Source organism: Schistocerca cancellata, chromosome 1 (assembly GCF_023864275.1).
Source record: "Schistocerca cancellata isolate TAMUIC-IGC-003103 chromosome 1, iqSchCanc2.1, whole genome shotgun sequence".
NCBI classification, from domain to species: domain Eukaryota; kingdom Metazoa; phylum Arthropoda; class Insecta; order Orthoptera; family Acrididae; genus Schistocerca; species Schistocerca cancellata.
This window is the reverse complement of record NC_064626.1, coordinates 784149963-784175092: the sequence shown is the minus strand read 5'-3', so window position 1 is coordinate 784175092 and position 25130 is coordinate 784149963. Positions and strand designations below refer to the sequence as shown.

At 40.0% G+C, this 25130-nt stretch overlaps 1 protein-coding gene across 4 annotated transcripts in view; it reads left to right on the top strand.

The window, feature by feature from the left end:
- The window catches only part of LOC126187455 (peptidoglycan-recognition protein SD-like), a 206963-nt gene that overhangs the window by 63383 nt on the left and 118450 nt on the right, over nucleotides 1-25130 (top strand). For all 4 annotated transcript variants that reach the window (XR_007537732.1, XM_049928558.1, XM_049928566.1 and 1 more), the window contains exon 2: nucleotides 8652-8849. Coding sequence is in view for 3 of the 4 variants with exons in the window: in XM_049928558.1 (XP_049784515.1) it covers nucleotides 8652-8849 (198 nt within the window). In the remaining variant the exon portion in view is untranslated. The remainder of the gene's footprint in view (nucleotides 1-8651; nucleotides 8850-25130) is intronic.

The following is a 25130-nucleotide window of genomic DNA, read 5'->3' as shown; positions in this document are numbered from 1 at the left end:
GCAGAAGGCATTCCTGTTAGCCGCCCAACGCTTTGTGTAAAAGCAAATGAATTTGCAATTCGACTCTGTGTGCAAAATTTCATGGTTTCATCAGGCTGGCTGCACAAATTTAAGGTAGGACATGGCGTCAGCTGTCAGAATGTATGAGGCGAAAGCAGAAGTGTCGATCCCGAGACAGTGCGAGATTGGAATGAAACTCGTTTGAAAGAACTGACATCCCAAAATGCTCCTAAAAATATTTTCAGTGCGGATGAGACGGGCTTGTTTTACAATGTAATGCCTGACCGCACAATGGCATTCAAAGGTGAGAACTGCCACGGACGAAAACAACGTGTAATAATGCTGTTATGTGCTCAAGCCCCGTTGTTTTAAGAACATTGTCAAGTTTCCCACAAAATACACTAGTAACAAGAAATCGTGGATTACGACAAAAGTTTTCGAAAGCTGGCTTCGAAGCGTCGATGCGAAAATGGGTGCAGCAGGCTTGGAGATTTTATTTTTCGTAGACACGTGTGCAGCACGTCCTCTCCTTACTTCCTGTTTCAGAAATGTGACTGTGGAATTCTTTACAGTGAATTGCACGAGTGAGCTCCAGCCACTTGACCTTGGAGTAATACATAATTTCAAGTTGCATTATCGTGCTGCACGCGGTTCAGGTGTGTAAACAACGAAAAAAAGGAAGAAATGAAAATAAACAGTTACAGGTAAAACTTTTACTTGCCATTTATTTAATGTTGGGCTACCTGAGCCGAAGAACGCTTCGAGAAATTATTAATGAATTTGTTTCTTCTGATCGGCAATGCACTACATTGCAGTTTCACGGCACAGAGTTTCAGACGTTACCATTCGAAACTGTTTCCGAAAAGCTGGATTTGGAAATGAAGTCCATGATCATGGTGGAAATGATCATACTGACGATATTTCACCTAATCATGAAGAATGGAATCGACTTGCAGAGCAGGTATCATTCGAGGATTACGTGAACGTTGATGAAAACCTCGTCACTACAGAGCCCATGACTCGCTGAGATAGTTTCAGTGTGCATCGCGGCACCTGGACGAGGAGTAAACTGACGATGAGGATGATACAGAAGAGCCTCAGCATTCCTCCCTGACTTTTAACGATGCAGTAAATGCGTTAGAAATAGTTTAACATTTTGTGACGCGCCACAATGTTTCTGACGAAATAATGACAGAGTTATCCCGTTTTGAGGGTACAGTGTACGCTATAGCCACGTCAAAGAAAAAACAAGCAAAAATTACGGGCTGTTTTACGAAATGACATTTTCTTCTGTGTAGAGGTTTACGTTTTTCTTTATATGTTTGTTAAGTATGGAACCTAGTAAGCCTATGTAACATTTTGTAGAAAGTAACTTTTTATTTACTGGATTTTCCATTTATGTTTGCCAATTAATTTGATAGTCTGGGGCTATATTTCATATGTACGTTTTTCACATTTATATTTTTTTTCTGAAGTCCGTTGAAACACGTATACCGTAAACGAAGTTTTACAGTAATTAACGTACTTTATTCATGTTTGTAACTTTAACAGAAATGCAAATTTTTACTTAAAGAAAAAACAGTACGTACACAGCTATACTGTTTCAATTACCTGATTTCACTACGAGCTACAACCTGTTTAGACAGTACCATATGACATCAGTGTGACGAACATAGATAGAAATACTACTGTACACTGTTGTTTTGAAATCAGATGTCAACATATGGCGAATACATAAGTTTTTTCGCGGTGGCCGAGCGGTTCTAGGCGCTTCAGTCCGGAACCAGACGGTCGCAGGTTCGAATCCTGCCTCGGGAATGGATGTATGTGATGTCCTTAGGTTAGTTAGGTTTAAGTAGTTCTGAGTTCTAGGGACTGATGACCTCAGATGTAGTGCTCAGAGCCATTTGAACCTTATAGTTTTTTATTCTGTATCAATAGCTCTGCAGTTGTGAAATATACAAACACTGTTAGTTTAAAAATCTAACAGCATATTCGTGCCAGCGCCTGTGCCACACTGCTAATTACTGTTCCTTGCCATTGCGGTGCGTTAAGTGTGCTGGACCACATGCGTCGGAGACGTGCACCCTCTCAGCCTCGCAGAAGCCCATGTGTGCCAGATGACCCCCACCACCAGGCCTCGCGTTAAAGTCCTCCCGCCCTCCCAGGAAGAAACCTCAGTTGAAGCGGCAGCCTTCACCCCCGCGATACCTCGCCCATTTCCCCCTCGTCCGGGGCCAACCTGAGGTTCCTCCAATGATGGATGATCAGACTCCAACTGCAATTGCAACACAGGAGCCCCATTTGGTTCAGTCCCATACGCCCGCCTTTGCTGATGTGGCTCGGTCTCCTGCTCCTCGTCCGTGTCCTGTGGCAGTTGGTTACAATCACCAAACTCAAAGACCAGCTGCAGCATCCTCAAGACCACCTGCTAAAGTGGCTTAACCTGTCAGGGTGGTACCTCCTCTGCCTGCGCCAACTCCCGCGCCTGCTCATCACAGGGTCCAGCTACCCACCCGGAAAGTAGGGGGAGCTGTGGAAGCCGACATATCCTTTCAGGACGACATGCTAGAAATCCTACAGGGTGTCTCTTTTTCAAGAAACCCCACATCAGGATTGTTATTCGTGACATGGCTCAAAAAATCCGTTGGTCAGAGGATGGGCTCATGAAGGTCATCGCTCTGGTTGAAGGGCTCAGTCAGATCTTAATATAATGGCGGATCCCCTAGGGATCTCGTCTACTGCATCCTTAATGCCAATGGTATCAAAGGATGAAGACTGAACTGAACACCTTCATTCATGACTACCATATACACCACTGGCCATTAAAATTGCTACACCACTAAGATGACGTGCTACAGACGCGAAATTTAACCGACAGGAAGAAGATGCTGTGATATGCAAATGATTAACTTTTCAGAGCATTCACACAAGGTTGGCGCCAGTGGCGACACCTACAACATGCTGACACGAGGAAAGTTTCCAATCGATTTCTCATACACAAACAGCAGTTGACCGGCGTTGCCTGGTGAAACGTTGTTGTGATGCCTCGTGTAAGGAGGAGAAATGCGTACCATCACGTTTCCGACTTTGATAAAGGTCGGATTGTAGCCTATCACGACTGCGGGTTATCGTATCGCGACATTGCTGCTCGAGTTGGTCGAGATCCAATGACTGTTAGCAGAGTATGGAATCGGTGGGTTCAGGAGGGTAATACGGAACGCCGTGCTGGATCCCAATGGCCTCGTATCACTAGCAGTCGAGATGACAGGCATCTTATCTGCATGGTTGTAATGGATGACCTAACTTCTGACCATAACCTGGTACTTCTATACCTTACTGTTGTGTTGTTCTTTGATGTCCTTTCTACTTTCACAGTTACTGATTGGGACAAGTTTGCAAGGGTCCTCAACAACAGCATCTGGCCGGACCTAGACCTGACGATTCCTGCCAATCTCTTTGTGCAGTTCAGTACCTCACGGCGAAAATCCACCAAGCAGTAAAAGTTTCCACTTCCCACGTTCTTAGAGCTCTAACCCAACTGGAAGAATTACCTCCACTTTTATCTGAACTGAAAATCCAGAAGAACCATTTCCGCCACTGGTGGAAACAATACCATGACCCTCATGAAAGGCGTTGCATGAAGCATCTCCAACAGGTGTTTGGTCGCCGCCTAGCGGATTGGAAGTCAGAACAGTGTGAGGATAGGATGTCCAGTTTTCTCCTCCAGCATAAATCAGACTGGGCTGTCGTCCGAGCCCTGCATCGTACCACCTTGCGGACCCACCACCCCATCCAGATGGACGCTGGTCTCACGTATGATACCCTATGTGTGGTGGAAACCCTGGCTGAGGCATTGGAGGCCCAAAACCAACTGCTCGTCCTGGGCCTCACGCCTGATGAACTCCAGGATGACCAAGATATCCTGAGGACTGTGGCCGCCTTCCGAAACAGACCACCACTTATAGCCCCTCGCCTTACATCAACAGTGGAAGTGCTCCGAATCTTCTGGAGGAAACGTGGTAATTCAGCCCCCGGCCTGGATGGGATCGCCATCGCCATCGGCTACCACGTAAGCCCCTGGTCCTATTCACCAGGATCTTGAACTTTTGTCTTCAGAGTGGCCTTTTCCCTCTGCAGTGAAAACAGGGAAAGTTTATTGTGATCCCAAAGCCTTCTAAGGACCCTACTATCTCTGCCAACAGCAGGTCCATCAGCCTTTTGAACACCATGGCGAAGGTCCTGGAGTCTTTCATACTCCACCGCATTTCCCAGCCTCTGGCTGCAGCCAGGACGATCCGTCCCAAACAGTTTGGGTTTACCTCGCACCTGTCTGCTGAACTGCAAGTTCTCTGGATAATGGAGCACATTAGCAAGGGTTTTAACTCCACCATGTCAACGGCAGCAGTCTTCTCGGACGTGCAGAATGCTTAAGATAAGATTTGGCAGAACAACCTGGTGTATAAGACGCTGACGCAAAAGACCATCCCTGACGTCTACATTAAGATTGTGGATGATTTCCTCCACCAGAGGACCTTCCTCGTTGCTCAGTGGGGAAAGCACTCCAGTGATTGCCACATGTCGATGGATACCCCTCAGGGTTCAGTGTTGTCCCGGCTTCTTTTTAATGTCTATGTCAGTGACATGCCCGTCAACTGCCACTGCCATTTGGCAGAATACGCCAATCACACAGCACTTTATATGACCGGCTGCAATCCTGATAAACTCATTGCTCTACTCCAATGGCAAGTGGATGCAACTATAACTGGTGTCGCCCCAATAAGGTTGCCCTCAATGCCGCCAAAACTATGGCAGTCTCTTTCACTAATCAGTGCCCTATATGCTGCCCCAACATCTCAGTTGGGGGCAATCAGGTCCCATGGGCCCAAGATACCAAGTATCTCGGGGTCTGGTTGGAGAAGAAACTTTTCTTCCATCGCCACGCAGAATACATCGCCCATAAAGGGTTTAAGTTGACTAGGGCCTTGTACCCGCTCTTCTCCAGCCGAGAGCCGAATTTAGATACCAAGCACTAGCTGTATCACTTCGTTGTACTACCCTCACTAACATATGGTTCCGCTGCATGGGCCACGATTAGTAAGTCCTGGATGCTGACGCTCCAGCACCTACAGAATAAAGTTCTCTGGTGGAGCCTTCACGCCCCTCTGCTCACAATGACTGTCACTCTGCATGAGGAGACAAATACGGCCCTTCTCAAGACGACCATTCACTGCAAGGCTCGACAACTATACAGTAAAATGGAAGCCCTCTGTGAGACGGTCGCTGGGCTATAAACCATTGGCACCACAGTTCCACATCGCTGGCACTGACACCCCATTCCGCTCACCATCCTGGAGGACTCCGATTCGGGCTATGACTGACGATAAGCCCAATATGACCACGTTTTTAGGTCCATTTCATACAGTCACTAGCAGTGGCTAGTTGTTGTCTAGCCACTTTTTTCCTTCACTGTAGAGTTGGAGCATTACTGCACCCCTCCTGTGTACTTCCACTGTCGGAGGGTGGTACGGAACTTAAAGTTCCATCGCCACTCCTTTAGAGTGCTATGCTTGGCTGTTATTCAACTGTTGCTTCGAATTTCCTCTCACTTATCCACCGAGACAGTTGGATCAAATCTGAACCAGTGACGCTGTGTAATAGTAAACTGCCGCAAACAAAAAAAAAATCATCATACAAGTGGTGTCACAGCACAGTAAATATATGCTTAAATTAGGGAACAACTGGTTTTGAGCAAGGATACTGCAGTCTGAAGTTTCTAAGAAATTCCAATTGGTGATATAGGAAAAGTTATTTGCAGCACTCATAAATGTTTGAAAAAACATAATACATCATGATACCCATGAGGAATGTCACATTCAGTCAAAGATAATGTAAAAATAACTATAATAGTAGAATGTTAGATCCTGTATGGAAGTAAACATGGGAATTGCATGATAGTTTACTTACCTGAATTCGTGACATCTTCTACACTGATTGTTAAAGATGTACACTGCAGTGTCAGTTTGACACAGTCAAAATTGCAAGATTGATGCAGTCATAGAAAGTCTGAAAATATATTAGTTTGGGACTGTCATATTACTAATAATATTACTAATGAAAGTTGCTGACTCTCATTCACAAATGTCTTATGTTCATAGTCAAGTACACCCTGATGAAGAAAATGTTCCATATATAGGGTGACAAAATGATGAGGATACCTGTGTTAACAGTGCAGTTGGTGAAGCCAAATCTGTATTTACGAGAGTAATCCCTAAAGTAAGGTCTTCTATTTTTTTTATAAGTACAGAACTCTGTGTGACAGTTGGTCACACTGTTATGAAGAGTGCTTCATGTGCTGTGTGTAAACATGCACACGCCACGCTGAGGCGCTCAGTCTTGGCTTGGCAGCCGTTGAGAATGGATCTGCCGTTAGATGTTACCACTAAGTGCGAATTGCCTGCAGTTATTCAGTTTTTGAACGCAAAGAGCACTGCGCCAATGGAAATCCATCGCCAATTGACAGAAGTGTATGGTGAGTTGTGCATGGATGTCAAAAATGTTCGTAAGTGGTGTAGAGAGTTTGCAGCTGGTCGGACCGAAATTCACGACGAACAAAGGAGCGGGAAACCGTCAATTTCTGAGGAGACATTGTGGAAGGTTGAGCAAAGCATGCGTGAAGATCGGCAGATCACCCTGGATGATCTCTGCACGTTGGTTCCTGAGGTTTCCCAAAGCACTGCTCACAGAATTTTAACGGAAACATTGAGCTACCGGAAGGTGTGCGCAAGATGGGTGCCACGCATGCTGACTGAGGACCACATGTGGCAATGAGTTGATGCTTCCCACGCATTTCTTCACCGCCTTGCAGTCGAATTAAAGATCTTTCTGGACAATTTTCATGGGTGATGAAACCTGGACATATCACTTTACACCTGAGACCAAGCAACAATCATGCCAATGGCGGCATCCTTCTTCGCCAAAGCTGCGGTAATCCAAACAAACACAGTCATGACAAACATTTTTTGGGATCGGAAAGGAGTATTGTTGGTCTACTTTATGCCCACTGGGACCACAGTTAACGCTGACAGGTACTGTGAGACTATGAAAAAACTCAAACGGGCAATTCAGAACTGGAGAAGAGGAATGTTGAGCAAGGGCGTACACATCCTCCATGACAAAGCTCGCCAACACATTGCTTGGCAAACTGTTGCTGTCCTGCAACAGTTTCAGTGGAACATAATCGCCCACCCACCCTATAGTCCTGACTTGGCGCCCAGTGACAATCACCTGTTCCCTAAGTTAAAAGAACATTTGGCCGGAAAGCGATTCAGCTCCGACGACGAGGTGAAAGAAGAGGTTTATAACTTTCTGAACAGCATGGTGGCGAGCTGGTATAACATGGGCATACAAAAACTGCATCGACAGAAATGGTGATTATGTTGAAAACCAGCTAAAGTGTTCAAGCTGTAAACTGATGTAAACCATTGTAGAAATAAACAGGTCTATGTACTTATAAAAAAAAAGAGGAGACCTTACTTTTGGGATTATCCTCGTATGTTTTGTGATCATAGACTCAAGACAAAAGTGCATTACAGATATCTAGCATGTTATTATGATAACACAGGAAATCAAATGAAAAGCAATAGGCTAAATTACTAAATATGACAAAGCAGAAACAACCACAGTAAAATAGGTTTGTATGTTGAATAAATGCACAAGAGAACTTCGATAATAAATCTTGCTCTTAATGTTATGGGCCAGTGTCAGTGTTTTAAGAAAGACAAAGGTTATAGATTAATAAAAATATTTGCTAGATCACATGGTAATTCATTTTGTTGTTGTTGCAAACATTGACTGATTTTTGAGAGCTATAAAAGCAATTTTTCATATTTCAGAAGTTAGTAAAGAGTAATATTCTGTCGGAAATGTAACTTCATTTTTTCCAGATCAGTTAATTTTCTTTCATTTTCTAATCCTAAAGTCAGGCGTGTTTACTCGTAATCCAAATAAAATGCTGCCTATTATGAGTGCTCACTTAAATAAATTGGCGGTAATGAACGAGATTAGACAAAAAGATTTCTTTTTCCTTTCCTATGGCTTTTCCCTTTTCAGTTCATTCCCCGCTGTGTCAGTTCCTCTATCCACAGTCCTCTCCTTCTGTCATCCCATTCCTCCATCTGTCCCACGCAACTGTGCACCACTCTTGCTTCCTCTTCTCTCATTCTGCTGTGCTGCCTTCCTGAACCCCTCACTATGTCTCTCCACTCTATGCTTGGTCTAACCTCTCTCCCTTTCTTTTCTCTTCTTGAAACAACTTGTGTGCATGTTCGGGGCAGGGGGAGGGGGAAGGGAAGGGTGATGGACAAGTTGTACTGATACTAACATATTACAATAATTCCCACATATGAATAGTCTAAATTGCTAATATTTTCTCAATAAATGTGATGTACAAAAACTGAGCATTATTAAAGATTGTCTCTCCCTGTTTCATAAAGAAAGAACAATGAAATTATGTCCTATATGGTTAGACTAAGTAAAAACCCCAAGCACTTACATAATCATCAGTCTTAATAAAAACCCTAGTAGAGTGTTTCCTAGCATAAAGCCTGCTTTCATCATTATCACAAGTTGAAATTCATCCACTTTTGCAGAAACAACACCTCTGCTCCGACCAGACAGACATGCTGATGATGGTGATGATGCCAGTGGAGATAATCAGAGTTCCATTAACTGGAGACGTCACCTGAAGATAAGATGCACCAACTCAGCACAAATTTTCAACATTATTGCTCTGAGCATTATACTCTTTGGTGGTGTTATTGTATCAGTCTGGCTGTATATTGACAGACGTAAGTTTTCAGGAAGGAATTTTAAATAACATGGCACATCCTTTAAACATTATTATTTTCTAAGAAAGACTGGTTTCTTTTTCAAAAGATTCTTTTTTCAAATAACTGTGAAATTTTGACAAAAATACTTCTTTTGATTCCCCTTACACTATATATTTTGTGACATAGTCATTGCCATGGTGACAGTTAATATAATACAGTCCCTGTTGTATAAATACAGCACTCCAAAATGAAGCAAAATCAGTCTCAAATCCACTGAGCAAAAAATGAATAAAAAGTACAAAATCAGATATTATTTATTGGCTATCAGTTTCATTACCGTCCTTCCACTAGTAGTTACCATTGTACTTGTGAATAAAAAACCAATACAGACACATAGTATTTACTCTGAAAATACTTTCTAGATCAATAGTGGACATTAATTTATGATGGTATAATATTATTTGTAGTAGAGTATTAAAATCTTGCGCTGCCTGATAAGATGAAATTTGAGATATTACTGCAACTGAATGTGTATTTCCCAGCAGAAATAAACATGTTATTAGTGGCCACATGTCTACAAAACTGAAGATTAAAAACATCATTCAAATTATGCGTCCATTTCATTCTTTCCAGTCATTTTTCAGAGTATCTTATGATATAACTGTGCCTATCATAATGTTTCAAAGCGTAAGTTACTAATTGCCTTTCACTATGATTGTCACAAAGTATTTCTTTCAGATAAATCGCTACATTATGTCACAGATTAAGTTCTGACAGTAATAAGCAACAAAATATATACTGTTACTACCTTCTGTGTCTCTCTCAAGGCTTTTTAATATGCAGCCCATAAAATTCTGCTCGAGGAACTGAACTAATGATAATTATTATTAGAGTAAATAGTGAAAAAGCTTTCATGCTTCTGTGAAAATATTTTTCTTAATACACTGATTGTATAAATATTCAGTTTCTCATGACTAGAGTTCTGTTTAATCTGTATACACACTCCTACTAAATACTGTGGTTGTATACATACTCATTTATCTATGACAAAAATTCTATTAGTTTTTCACCACATTCAGCATTTAGCCTTCTTCTAAACCACTGTAGTGCCTCAGGCAAGGAGTACAAGTACAGTGATATGGCCGTGAATTTTCTGCTTTGTATTTCATGTTTGCAGTGTAAGCTCTCTGATTCTTTGTGTTGCTTCTGCCTCTGCTACCTTGGAGCCTTTCTGCTCAGACAGTCCAGTCCTATGATTTGCCCAACTTGAGAGCCAATATGTGACTTTTCCAAAACTACACCTTTTTCTAGACCTCTCCAGTCCTTTTCCTTCACCCTTCTTCCTTCCTCTTCAACCCTTCTGCCTGAAGGAGAAGCTGCTGGCTCCAAAAGCTTGCCAATGAAAACAGTCTTTATGTGTGTGTTCTGCTGCCATTTGGTGAGTAGATTTTTTATATATCCAATTAAATAATTTTGTCAATAATTGATTGTTTTTGTTGTTATATTAAAAATCCTGATTCATGGGGTGTGAGTTTGGGGGAGAGAAAAAAGGGGCGGGCAACTTTCAAAGGTCACCTTTTTATGTTTTTCGGGAATAACTCAAAAGTTGTGCTTCCAGCAAAAATCTTTCCCAGTACAACTAAACTTCCCAATGAAAGGGTCATATTCATTTTTGCTCTAGGACTAATAGTTTCTGCACTGAAGAGGATATATAAATCACAGGTCATTAAAAATATTGTTTTAATGGTGTCTAGTTAATGTTTATTGTTAAATGAAGAGAGTTAAAAACAAATATTAAATTTGTGTACTACATTGATGTGCAATAGAATTGTATTAAGGGATAAATTATGTTCTGGGGTTGTGATAGGCTGGAGGGGAGAGTGGAGGGTAGATGCGTGAGGGAAGGCAGATTGTGACCATGCACTTCCCTCTTCACAGGTTTACAAACTGAAGAGCGAGTAGGCAGTTTGACACTCTTCCTATCCCACTGAGTCAGAAGGAGAAACTATAGGGTGTTTTATAAAATTATACTGACTCTGATCGCCTTGTGAATCATTGGTGACGCGGTGCACAGATATGCCTGGGGGTCTTTATCTTCCACAAAATACATTAACACTACATAAAATACAGATGTGAGTAACTAATGATAGTAAAACAAGAAATGCTTACAGTTCTACATACAGTTCTACATAGCAAGAGGAGAAATTGATTCCTAGTCATCCTGTATGACAATTGTAGCATTCTTCCAGAAAAGGCAAATTCACCTGATATGAGTACTACTCAAGTTTCAGTTTACAGACTGACTGTACCTTCTCACCATTTTCTTATGTGAGTAGACAAAATAGCCTCACTGAGCTTGTGTTTATATCATGGAATTATTTTCAGTTTAGTAAGTGGGCACTTATTTGCAGTTGTTATGTGCTCTTTTATGTAAGATACAGTCATATAAACAATGGGTGAGAAGTGTAATTGTGATGATGTCAGTGACCTTTGATTGACTTGTTAAATTGTAACACCTTGCTGTTGGCTACATCTACATATATATTTAATGAGCCACCATACAGTGCATGGCAAAGTGTATCCTGTAACACCATTAGTCATTTCCTTTCCTGTTTTACTCATGGATAGAGCAAGGGAGAACCACTGCCTATATGTCTCCACATGAGCCTTAATTTCTCATATCTTATCATCATGCCTCTTATGCCAAATGTATGTTGGTGACAATAGGGTCATCCTACAATCAGCTTCAAATGGCAGTTCTCTAAATTTTCTCAATGGTGTTCCTTAAAAGAATGTTGCCTTCCCTCCAGAGATTCCCATTTAATTTCCTCAAGTATTGTGGTAACAGTTGCATGTTGTTCAAACCTACCACTAGCAAATCTAGCAACCTGTCTCTGAATTGCTTCAATGTCTTCCCTTAATCTGACCTGGTGCAGATCAAGCAGTACTCAAGAACAGGTCACACTAGCATCCTGTATGCAGTCTCCTTTACAGATAGACCACTTTTTCCTAAAATCCTACCAATCAACAAAAGTTGACCATTTGCCTTCATTACCACAGTCCTCATGTGCTTGTTCTATTTGATATTTCTTTGCAACATTATGCCCAGATATTTAAATGACATGACTGTGTCAAGCATGTCACAAGTAATGCTGTATCTGAACATTACAGGTTTGTTTTTTCTACTCATCCCCAACAACTTACATTTTTGTACCTTTGGAGCCAGCTGCTGTTCAACACACTGACTATAAAGTTTGTCCAAGTCATCATTCTATAGTCACTCATCTTTGAAACCTTCCCATACACCACAGCATCATCATCAAACAACAAGAAGTTACTGCTCACCCAGTCTGCCAAATAATTTATATATGTAGAAAATAATAGCAATCCTATCACACTTCCTTGGGGCCTTTCTGATGATACCTTTGTCCCTGATGAACACTCGCCATCAAGGACAATATACTGGGTTCTATTACTTAAGAAGTCTTCAAGACACTCACATATCTTGGAACCTGTTCCATATGCTTGTACCTTTGTTAACATTTTGCAGTGGGGTGCAGTGTCATTGATTATCATTGACAGCATATTGCAAAGACATGTAAATGTGTTGTCACCACACTCTGGTGAATTAATGTATGACCAGAGAGTTATTGCACTTCTTTCATCAGTAGCTGAGTTTTGGTAGACTGCATAAATCTGTTTGATCTTGGCATTGCTCACACCTGGAGAGTGACTTTCACTGACTGGAGCCACTTACCATGCACCTATAGTACATCTTGCAAGGTGCGTGTGGATATGATTGATTGAATGTGACCTAATATGTTCAAGTCTACAACAGTAACACATTGCCTCAGTTATGTTGAAATATATGGAGTTCCATAACACCTAGGTGACTACTTCTGTTGGAGAGGGAGCCACTTTAAGCCTCTGTGTCTTTTCAGACGAAGGGAGAGCTGACGCTGAGATGATTTGAATGCCCATTGTGCTGTGAAAAGTATTCCAGTCATTGAAAATGGAGACAGTGCAATCAACATTGTCAAATACATATTGACATATGTTACACTTGGGGCAAGTTCTTCAGTGTGTTGTACTTTTGAAAGCTTTAGCTCTTGAGCTTTCTTATGTAATAGCTCACTTAATACCTGCAAATAAGTGCTCACTTATTAGACTGAAAGTAACTCCACTATACAGTGGAGAACTCAGTGAAGTTATTTTGTCTACTCACATAAGAAAACAGGATAGGAAATACCGGGAAGATATAGTCTGTCAGTAACCTGAAAAGTCAGCAGTGCTCATTTTGGAAGAAATTGCCTTTCCAATAAGGAAGTAAGAAAGCTACAACTGTCATACAGCATGACTAACAATCAACTTCTCCTCTAGCAACATAGGAATGTGTGCAGATTTATATAGAGCAGGGCCGGCCAGAAATTCTACATGTGTGCTGTGCTCCTGCACATGTGCAACTTCCAGGTCACAGCGTGCACGCCGCAGCCATCAGCGTTCATGTAGTGCATGTTTCTACTCACAGATGTCGCTTTATCCACTTGCTGGGATACTCTGTACCGGTACATTCTAGTGCTCTTCCCACAGATTGCAAGCAACCATGGGAAGGTATTTTGCGTATTAAACATTTAAAATACTGTCACAGTCTACTCATTGAGATGTCTACTTTTATGTTAACAGTTTAACCCAGTAAGACAAGTAATACAGTTAACAACCATGGGTTTTTATTAAGGCAGCTTGACTGACAGCATGTAAATACGTGTAATGTTTTTGATCTAGTATTTAAGAAAGAGAGCACTTGGCAACTTCCAACGAACCTTATTCATGATTTCAAATAACATTAAACTAAAGCAAGGTTTCCTATAACTAATCCTCGGTGCCCTCAGTTACACCCACATAATTTCTGTCTCACTGACCTCTGAACAGAATGATAACCAGACACCTATCGATGATCACCTGTTATTTCAATACCATTATTGCTATATCTTTCATCAGTTCCGTCTGAAATCTGCATAATAACCAACAATTAGATGAATGTTATGTTTTATTGACTTCAGCGGAGTGTAGCCCCTCACACTTTTTAAAAAAAGCTCTAAATGTAAGTATACATTGGAACAATTGGTTTAATGACCAATTTTCCTGATAATAATGTAACATGGAACAGAATCAGGCAATAATGCACAGTTAGTAAACAATAATTTTTAATTATGAAAGGAATAAATCCAAACACGTTTATCACTGGTCATGAGAAATGATATAGTTAATATCAGGCACAAAAGCATGGCTCATTGACGAACACAAGCAGTTGTGAAGATTTTTATCACTTATGCTTGATCGAAACCTTGATTTATTTATTTTCATCACCGAGAAAAATCTTTCACAAACATATGTTGACCCGAACATGGACATAACTCTCGCAGCTTCTCGGTGCAGGCGTGGAAATTCTTGTTGTGAAAAATTTTCGTAGAATTCTTTTGTACTTCGCACTACAAAGAACTTGTCCTTCAGTCTTGTATTGCTCTGTAGGTCGATCAGTTCCACTGATAGATCATTCGGAACATCTTCAACTGACGATGAGAATGGTCGAGCAAAGAGGCGAATGACAGGAGACAAACTCGTAACATCTGCAAATCGTGCTCGAAATCGTTCCTTAATTTTTACAATTATTGACACGTATTCTTGAAATCTAGCACCTTCATGGACCACTCCAAGAGTCGGGAAATGTGCAGTGTTTTCTGTCAAAGGCATTTACTTTTTCCAACATGTCAGAAATTAAATACTCAGTCCACCTTGCAAACTGACATTCAGGCTGTTCACGTGAGATGTAATGTCCACGAGAAATGCAAGGTCTGATATCCAACAAGGGTCTTCCAACATCGGTTCACTTTTTCCCTTCTCATGTAAGAATGTTACTATGACCAAACTTAAATCAAAAACTGTTTTCAGCATTTTACCTTGACTGAGCCAACGTACTTCGGTATAGTAAGGTATGTCGCCATACTCCGCTCCTAATTCCTCCAAGAACCACCGAAACTGGCGATGCGTAAGCCCATGTGTCTTCAGATAGTTACAGTACACACAACAATTTGCATGATGTTTGCTAACATTACTGATTTTGCACAAAGCGCCTCTCGATGCAGAATGCAGTGAATTCCACACAACATCTCATCTGTGTGCCCTAGCTTTTTGCGCATCCATGCTATGAGTCCTCTCTGATGGCCTTGCATTGATGATGCTCCATCTGTGGTCACTGAGACTAACCGATTCCAGTCCATACCGACACCATCAATCACTTGCTCGACAGCTTGGAGTAAGTCTGCACCTGTAGTAGTCCCTTTCAAAGGTAATAAGTCCAAAACGTCCTTGGTTACATGAAGTGCGTTATCGACACCTTGTATGTATATCACAACCTGGGCTGTATCTGTAAGATTTGCTGCTTCATCGAGTGCAACAGAGAAAGCAACAAAGTCTTTAGCATTATTTATTAGCTGCCTGTGCACATCACCGGCCATAGCACTGATACGTCTTGTCACTGTTTGTTTGGATAGACTGATTTCTTGAAACCTGCTAACGTTCGTGGGGCACACAAGTTCTGCAGCATCAGACACCCTTTCATAAACTCCCCTCCGGAAAAGGGTTTCCCAGATTGTGCAATTCTTAATGTGATTTTAAAACTTGCTCGCAGTGAAGATTTAGTGTGGTTGTCATTCTGGAAAATTGAAAACAGTCAGTGCACAGCATGCAGTAAAATAGACATAAAAGTAACACAAGAAACTAAAGAGTTCAAGAAGTATCAGTTACTTTGATGTATAGTAAAATCGGGTTGATGTGTCTCACCCACTTTCTTAAGGACATTTAATTTTGCTTGCCATTCTTCACTGTTGAGTACAGTCATCTTTGTGATATGTACTGTAGTGTCTTTCAATTGAAAACTTACGCTGGCCGCGTATTATTCAGCAGCACAGCAAACACTGTGAGTTTTCACCAACAGCTACAAAAAATGAATTGCAGTTCCCAGTCATTTTTAAACTACTGAGGACATAGATCTCCCATCCTTTGCTTTTTCGCAGTACCTGCCATTTCTCAGTACTTCTATGTTAAGGTTATGGTCACCAGGGGTAAACGAGACTGGGTATATTGCGCTCTTGCTTGTGCCACACAAACAGAGAGGTGGAGCCGCCGCCGTTTATTTAGGACACAGGTCTAATAACAGATGTCGCTGTCGCACACGTGAGCGCATGTGCAGCACTTCCGCACGTCTGCACACTGTGCAGCGTTTTGCCGGCCCTGATATAGAGTTTGTCCACATCTGTTTCTTGTGTTAGCATTATTAGTAACTGTTATCTGTATTCCATGTAGTGTTAATACACTTTGTAGAAAATAAACACGCAGCAGATGTGTCTACATGCTGTATCACCAGTGTAATAAGGTGAGCTATGGAAGGTTCTGTATAACTGTGAAATACCCTATAGTTGCTTCTTGTGATATGGTGGGTTAGAGAGAGTGTGAAATTGCCTTCTCATTCTTCAGTTTGCAGACCTATGAAGGAGGGAAGTTCTTGACCACAATCTGGTAACCTGCCTTCACTCATGCATCTCCCCTCCACACCCCTCTTCCAGCTCATCACATCACAGAACATAATTTATTCCTTAATATCGTTCTAATGCACTTACATGTTTCACATACATTTACTATTTGCTCTTAACCTACTCCATTTAACAATAAACAATAATCTGACAGTTTTTAATAACTTGTGATTGTTCCATCCCCTGCAACATGAAAACTATTTGTCCTAGAGAAAAAAACGGTAGGACAATTATTGTAGGAAATTTAGTGTAGTTCAATTTTGCAATGGGAAACACTTTTGCTAGAAGCCAAGAATTTTGAGATATTCAAGAAAAATGTAAAAAGGTGACCTTTAAATGCCCCCTCCCTCTCTCCATCCCCATGCTTACACCCCACTGCTCAGGAATTTGAGTATATTGTTCATGGCAGTCCCTCCTCCCACTGTACAAAAAAATGTAGCTACAAGATTTTCCCCCTAATTTTCCTTCACTCACTGGACTACAGTGGACTGACAACAAGAAAGCGTCCTCAGCCAAATCAAAAAGCTGCTGTTGCATAGGCTGCATTGTTATCTCACCTTCCTGATGCACTTCTTGCTTGGCTTGCCATGACAACATAATTAATGTCAATATCAGTGGCTCTTCCATCACAGTATTCATTGGCAGACTTATGTTAGTTTTTATCACAGCAAACACCAAATTGCTACTTACATGTAATTCCATGAGGACACTAGACACACCTAGTCTTCCACTGCCACCACCCTTACCTCCAAGTGAACCTCAAGTCACAATTCGTTTGGGTGTTGCTTTGGAGGATCGATGTTGACAGTAACGCTGACAGTGGATTGTCTGCTACATTTTTTGTGCATGCGGTGTAAACTCTCTGATTCTTTGTGTTGCCTCTGAACTAAAAACAAAGCATAGATATAGATTCTCTTGGCAGTATTATGTTTATTTATTGTAATTACCTATTACATTGCGTGCTTAAATAAACTGTATTTTCATGTGACAAGTTTAAGACCTTTCTTGGTAAACATTTCCACTCCCAAGACCACTTATCTATAAAGAATATCTGGTTGTAAATTTGTTGCAGTGCAGTATGTTTATTTTATGTGAATGGTCTAGCCTCTGGGTTTTCAACAGCAAAATGCCTATATAACATGAAACTGTCATGAACTTGCCTCAGAAATATAATGATTAGCTTCATTAAATATACTGTAATGATAAATATTACACACAGCTGTAGAACAGCACTTTCGCTCTTTATGTATTATAAATTTGAAAGTTTGTGTGTGAGTACTCCTTTAGGCTGAAAAGTCTGGATGGATTTAGAAGAAATTTGGAAACAAACTACCTTATACCCTAAATTAACATTTAGTCTACTTTTAAAAGTTTGTAATACAAGGTATTTATTGATTTGAAGAATATAATGCAAAATTTGGAATAATAATTACTCTTAAAAAATCTATTTACTTTTTGACTTTTGAACTATCTTAAAGCATTTGTGAAAATGCTTTTATTGTTTAATATGTTATACATAATATGATTCAACATAATAAATAAAATACTTATGCAATCCTCAAAGTGTTTCATTCATACTTCCATACAAGCCCATTGCATTTTTGCTGCTGATCATCGGGCTTATCTTATAGCTTCTGAGATGCTTGAAGAGTCACAATAATGCTGTCATTTAAATGCTGTATGACAGAGAGATGTTGGCCTTTATGAGTAGAACATGGTGGGTTCTTAGTGTGGCTGGAGTTTCTTATGGTATGCGAGCATATCCACTGGTAACAGACAGACAATTGGGGGCAGACAATGTTGTTCCAAGTACAATTATAATAAACTTCATGATGCACTGGCTTGAAATTGCTTATTTTCTTTCTGTGTCTAGTTAATATGTTACTCCTGCACACTGAAATGGCTAGACAGATTTGGATGAAGTTTGGAATGGAAATTGTTTGTACAGTGAATTGACGTATTGGTTACCTACATTCAATAACTGCTCCCAGGAGATGGTCAACATGACTACTGCTACTGTGTGATAGGTAATGTGACAAAAAAAGTACCCATGTAAGTTAACTTCAAATGAAAGCATTAAGTTTAGCACAGAAATTAGTTTTTAACAATTCTGACAAAATAAATAAGTAAGCCTTTAGATCTAGGACAGCAAAAATATTCTTGTAGGATAAAATCATCACTAAACTCCATAACAATTTAAAGTATGCGCATAAAAATATTTCACAGCTCCTGGATTCACCAAAACTGTGCAGTGGCACCACGTTATGCATGACAGACCTGAGAAGGCATAGCATGGAAGCCACCATCATCACCAGTGGAGCCAAAGGAGATATTGTATTGATACCATGAATTATTATCATTCCAACAAACTTCCCTTTCCAGTTAAAGCACTTTCAGTTCACTTAGAAAGTGGCCTTCTCAATCACTATACATAAGAGTCAAGGACAAACGTTACAAATGGCATGTATTCATCTGAGCACATGTGTTTTTCACATGGACAGCTGTATGTTGGCTGCTCACATGTATCAAGAGCCAGAAATCTCTACATATTCACAGAGAACAAGAAGTCTTGGAACATTGTTTACAGAGTAGATTTCTTTTCCATGCTAGGCATGCCACAAACTGTCAGGAAGTTATTCACTCCCTTTCCTGGCACATCATGTAATTCACTACTCGGTCACATATTTTTTCCCCTAAAGTAAGTGAGCTGTGAGTGACATGCCAGCTTTGCCCATGTCAGGTTTGCCCATAATCTCAAAAAAGTTTTTTGGAAGTCACACGGTAGTCTGCTGGGATGCAAGTGGCTTGTGTCTCAGTTCCTTCAAGGGATAACTTTTGTGATGGGCCATTTCCAGGGATGGTGATTTACAGCATTAACATTTCAATATGAATAGTTTTTTAACTGGAGGGTAACACCATGGGGTGCAACTAGTATGGAATGTTAACCTGACTTGTCCGTGCATGTAATAATACATTTTAGAGACAGAGGGTAAACAGATAAATAAATTTAGTTTACTACTAATATCAGCTCAGCCCTGAATCCTGCAAAAGGTCTAAACATGCTGTTTAAGCAATGGCTATTTCTGTGGCTTGCCAATAAGACCCATTTCTGGTCATTGTTTTATACAGGATGATTCACTGTCCCTATTAATCTTGCTTTATGCAGCCCTCAATGTTACATCTGATATTCAAAAAACATACATGATATTTTCATATTTTCTTGCTCATTACATGCAAGCTATTAATCCTACAGAAAAAATAAATGAGAACTTTTTGTAGGAAATCTACTGTAGTTAAATTTCGCATCGGGATATGTTCCCACTAGAGGCCATAGTTTTTGAGTTGTTCAAGAAAAATGGAAAAGAGTGACTGTCAGACACATCCTCCCTCCCACATTCAGCCCCCACTGGTCAGTATGTTGTCAACAGCACTCCCTCCTACTACTGTACAAAAATTTGCAATTGCATGAATTACTCCCCATATTTGACATCTTTAGGTCTTCTTTTATTGGCTTTATTATGCCACTGGTTTAGTCAAGCACTTACTAATTGTAAAATTGACATTTCTATAAATTTTACATAACATTCTTGTGAATTTTAACAGTGTAAAATGAACAATTACATAATCGTATTCATCAGGTAGTCTGACTTTGAAACTACTGTCCTGGTAAGGATTAAGTTTGGATCAAATTGTGAACATAATTAATTTTAGCATAACATTTATGAAAGTTGTTTTTCTGTCATTATACTCACAGTCAGATTTAAATTGGTTAACAAAATAGCTCACTACATTGGTGGTATAATAGCCCAGTCAACAGAGATAAAAAAAGGTTGAATATTAGGAATAGTTTTTGTGGTCAGAAATTTTTGTATGGTGGTTGGAGGAGGTGTCACAAATGGCACAATGCTGACTGGTGGTGGCTGAGTGTAGGAGTGGGGGTGTGTTTGAAGCCCACTTTTGTACGTTTTTCTTGAATAACTCGAAAATTATGTCCTCCGGTGAAAAAGTATCTTTCCTTTTTTCTGTAGGACTAATAGTTTGCGTGTAGCATGTGAGAGTATATTAAAACCTCACACATGGTTTTTGAAGGCCTTTTTCTGCAGACCAAATGTTGGAAGCAGATGTCTCAGATTAAGACAGTGTAAACTCAACCATTTTAGAAATATTGCAACATGAAGAATCAGCCTTTCGAAACACTTTAAAAAATGTTTTCCCTTTTTTCTTAAACAGTATCTGGTACTTTTTCAGAACTTGAAGCCCAACCCAACCTAACCATTGGTTTCAAATTGCCTGGTTCCATAATGTATGTCTATCAAATAGGACATCAATATTTATGGAATCTTTTGTAGTTTCATTAATGGCTTGTGCTCTCTCCTAAATCACACCAGATTGTTTCAGTTTGTAAATTGATTTACTGAAACTTATTTGCTTTATCAGCTCTGGTTCTTCACAAATCCAAGTACTGGCTACTAGAATTATAAATCTGTGTGTGCTTGAGAAGAATTTTTGTTCCTGTGCCTCATTAGTTTCTTTTATTGTGTACAGCAGTTCTTTGACAGAAGACAGTACAAAACATTAAACACACACTTTCTTTTGCTTATTGCTAAATGATAAGACATGAAACAAATAGAGATGAAATGAACAAAAATGTGTAGACCAGTTACTTCACACACAGAAACAACATACACATATCACCCTTGTTGTGTTGCCAAATGACTAACAAGTGTGTGATAAGATGTGATAGAACCATTGCCATGCCTCCCTATCAACATCGGTGCTTGCTCCATGGTTGGCTGAGAGAGGCACAGCCACAAGAGAATGTTTAAAAATATGATGTTGAACATACAGGTCCAATCTATTAACCCTTTAACTGCCCAGGATGTGTTAACACACGTGCCTTTGTACCTGTCCCTGTGTGCTCAGAATGTGTTTACGCGTGTAAACATGTTCAGAGCACACAGGGACAGGTACAAAGGCGCACACATTAACACATCCAGGGCAGTTAAAGGGCTAAAAAAATCATCGACTGTCCCAAAATTCTCAAACCCCACACATTTTTGCAACCCTGAAATTGCTGCTGGTAGCACTAATAAACCAGGACTGTCTGGGCAAAATTCAGATGTGTCGTAAGCAAATTTATGTATAACATGATCCCTATACATAGCAATAGTCAGAATATGCTAAATTAGGATAATAAAAGGATTTTTATTGTGTTTTATATTTATACCCAACAGACAAATCAGGAGAACCAATAAAACTTTCAGAACAGAACCAGAGTACTTACAATCACACAAGAAAGAAATAACAGAAAAAATTTAGGAAAATTCACAATAATGACTGGACATAACTGCCAATAAAAATGAAGGAACTGATAAAATTAGGACTACCACTGAGAAAAAGGAAACACAGATAGTGGAAGATGACATGTGACAGAGCCATAGAAGACAGAATACAGCCCTGGAATAAGTATGAACGTCTGAAAAATGGGACGAATTCAACAGGATATAGGAGACCACACTGAAAATAACCTATAGAGAAAAAAGAGGTTACAAAAACAGCAGATTGAATTGGATAGAAGAGGACTTCAACAAAAACAACACATACAATTTTTACAGAACACTCAGAGAAAATATGGCAGGGTGCTTCAAAAACAAGATAGAACATTGGAGACAAACCTGAAAAAGTACTTTGAAATATTAGTGCAATTTCAACACACTACTAAACTGTGATAAACCAATGCAGAGTCTACAGTTCAAGAAGCCAGAACCTAACTCCAATTCCACACCCCCAACACATGAGATCATGAAGTAATAAAATCTTTGAAAATAATACAGCTCTTGGAGAAGATGGACTGATTGTGGAAATTTGGAAATTAAACCACAAAAATATTACACCCAAAATATACAGGATCATCAGAACATCTGGGAAACAGAAAAGGTACCGGAAGAATGGAAGTCAGCCCTAATGCGTCCACTCCACAAAAAAGGAGACCAAACAGACCCTAATAACAACAGAAAATTTTTGCTACAGCCTGTGACATACAAAATACTCTCCAAAGCCATGTTAAATCAGCTAGATCCTCATTTGTTGACTTCAAGAAGGCCTATGACTCCATAGATAGAGGAACACTCTTCAACAAACTGGAAGAAATGAAGATGGACAAGAAGTCTATAAAGCTAATTCAGGAGATATTAACAAATACAACATCCAAAGTTAAATTTATGGAAAAGATCTTGAAACCATTCAAAATCAAGACTGGTTTCAATGGGGTAAAGATGGGGAGACAGAAGGATAAAAACATCAATATAAAATATCAGGCCTTTGTTGATGCTATAGCCTTCACAACAAATAATAGAAAAGAAGCCAAAGAAACTGTAGAGACACTACACAAAATTTCAAAAAGATAACACAAGCAGAAAGTTTCAAATATATGTGAGAGATTAGACAGAAAACAGGGCTGAATTTGACATCTCATGAAGAACGGATTACAAAACTACAAAAAGCATACTAACTTATATGGAAATATTACAAGAAAAGAAGTATTTCTGTCGATGCCAAAATGAATACACTAAAGTGCAGCAGTCTTACCAGAGGCCTCATACGCCTCTGAAACAACAGTAATCCAAGGAGGAATGAAAATAAAACAGATGGGGAAAAAAGAGAGAAAAGATCTACCAGCCAATTCAGAGAGAGGGGATGTGGAGAAAGTGGTCAACAAAAGGACCGTACAAACAGACAGAGATGATCACAAACAACATCATGAAAAGAAGGGACACATACATAGGATGAATGAAAGCAGACTGACCCAGAATATTTTTAACATAATGACAAATAATACAGTGAAAATCAGCTAGGTAAAAGAAACTGTAGAAGACCTCAAGAACCTGAATATCTCCACGGAAGACAAGACAGACAAGGAAAAATACAGAGAAGAAAAAATTACAGAAAACAGAAATTTCAGAAAATTCCCATTAGAAGAAAACAGGATAGAAGTTGACAGAAGAGAGGAAGAAGAAACACAGTGAATATACGAGGGTCGGTCAAAAAGTAATGCCTCCCATTTTTTTTCTACTTAAAGAAATTAAGTTAAGTGAAAAATTTGAATTTGGCGCCATTCCTCAAACCTTCTTCTGCAATCCACTGCAGTAGTAACTTTCTGTGTCAACAGGTGGCAGCACAGCAGAAGTTTGTAAGATGGCCGACATCGATGTTCGTTTGAGACAGCGTTGTGTGATTGAATTCTTGAATGCAGAAGGTGAAACGCCCATACACATTCATGAAAGACTGAAGAAGGTGTATGGTGTTGTGACAGTGGATGTCAGCACTGTTAGACGATGGGTTCGTCGTTGTAAGGAAGCTGAAGGGCAAACACCGTTGACTGACGAAAAGCGGAGCGGCAGGCCGGTGAGTGCAGTGACTCCACACAACATTCAGCAAGTTGATGACATCATTCGTGGTGACCGTCGGGTGACTGCAGATGAAGTGTGTCGCATTATTTCTCTTAGTAAAGGCAGTGTGATCACGATTATTAAACAATTGGGGTACTCAAAAGTTTGTGCACGGTGGGTTCCAAGAATGTTAACCGATCAGAATAAAGAGGCAAGGAAAACAATAGCCTCCCAACACTTAAAGCGCTTCCGTTTGGAGGGAGATGAGTTTCTGAAAAAAATTGTGACGAAACATGGGTGCATTTTTTTGAACCCGAATCAAAGAGGCAGTCAATGGAGTGGCGTCACACAAGCTCGCCGAGGAAGAAAAAATTCAAAACTGTGCGATCGGCAGGGAAAGTTATGGCAACAGTTTTCTGGGATACAGAGGGTGTGATTCTGGTTGATTTTTTGGAGCAGGGATGCACAATAAATTCTGTTCAATACGTCACAACCCTCAACAAACTTAAAGCACGTCTTCAGCGAGTTCGCCCAACAAAATCAATGGCAGATGTTCTTCTTTTGCATGACAATGCAAGACCACACACCAGTCGTCACACCTCTGACGAGATTGTCAAAATTGGATGGGAAGTTTTGCCTCATCCCCCATACAGCCCTGACCTGGCACCATCAGACTTCCATCTGTTCGGGCCACTAAAAGAAGCTCATCGTGGGATTCATTTTGAAGATGAGGAGGCCGTCAAAACATCCGTGCGTCAATGGCTTAGGAAGCAGAGCTGTGATTTTTACCGTGCTGGGATACATGCCCTTGTTCAAAGATGGACCAAAACTGTAGAGATGGGCGGAGATTACATTGAAAAATGACCAAATGGTCCTCAATGTTGTGGTTTTCAACCAATGTAATTGCATTTAAATTTCCTGACAATTAAACGTAGAAAAAAAAAATAGGAGGCATTACTTTTTGACTGACCCTCGTATGAGAGGTTTTTTGGAGGAAGAAAGAAAGAGTCAGAAAATGCCATGAAAATTGATTGTGTTTTATGCTCTCCATAATTAGGGATTACTGGTGATAATAATAATAATAAAAGGATTTTTATTACATCTGTGCAATTAAAATTTATTTTTTCAAATGAGAGCTCCAGTTCAATGTAATGAAGTTAATAAGCTGCTCTATTATGATGTATTTAGCAAACAAAGTCTTTGTCACATATAAGTTGTTACTTTTTATTTATGGATGACTGGTTTCAATATGATAAAAGCAATGAAATAGAATAATAGTCATCACCCAATGACAGAGCTCTTTTAAGTGTGGACTGCCCTCT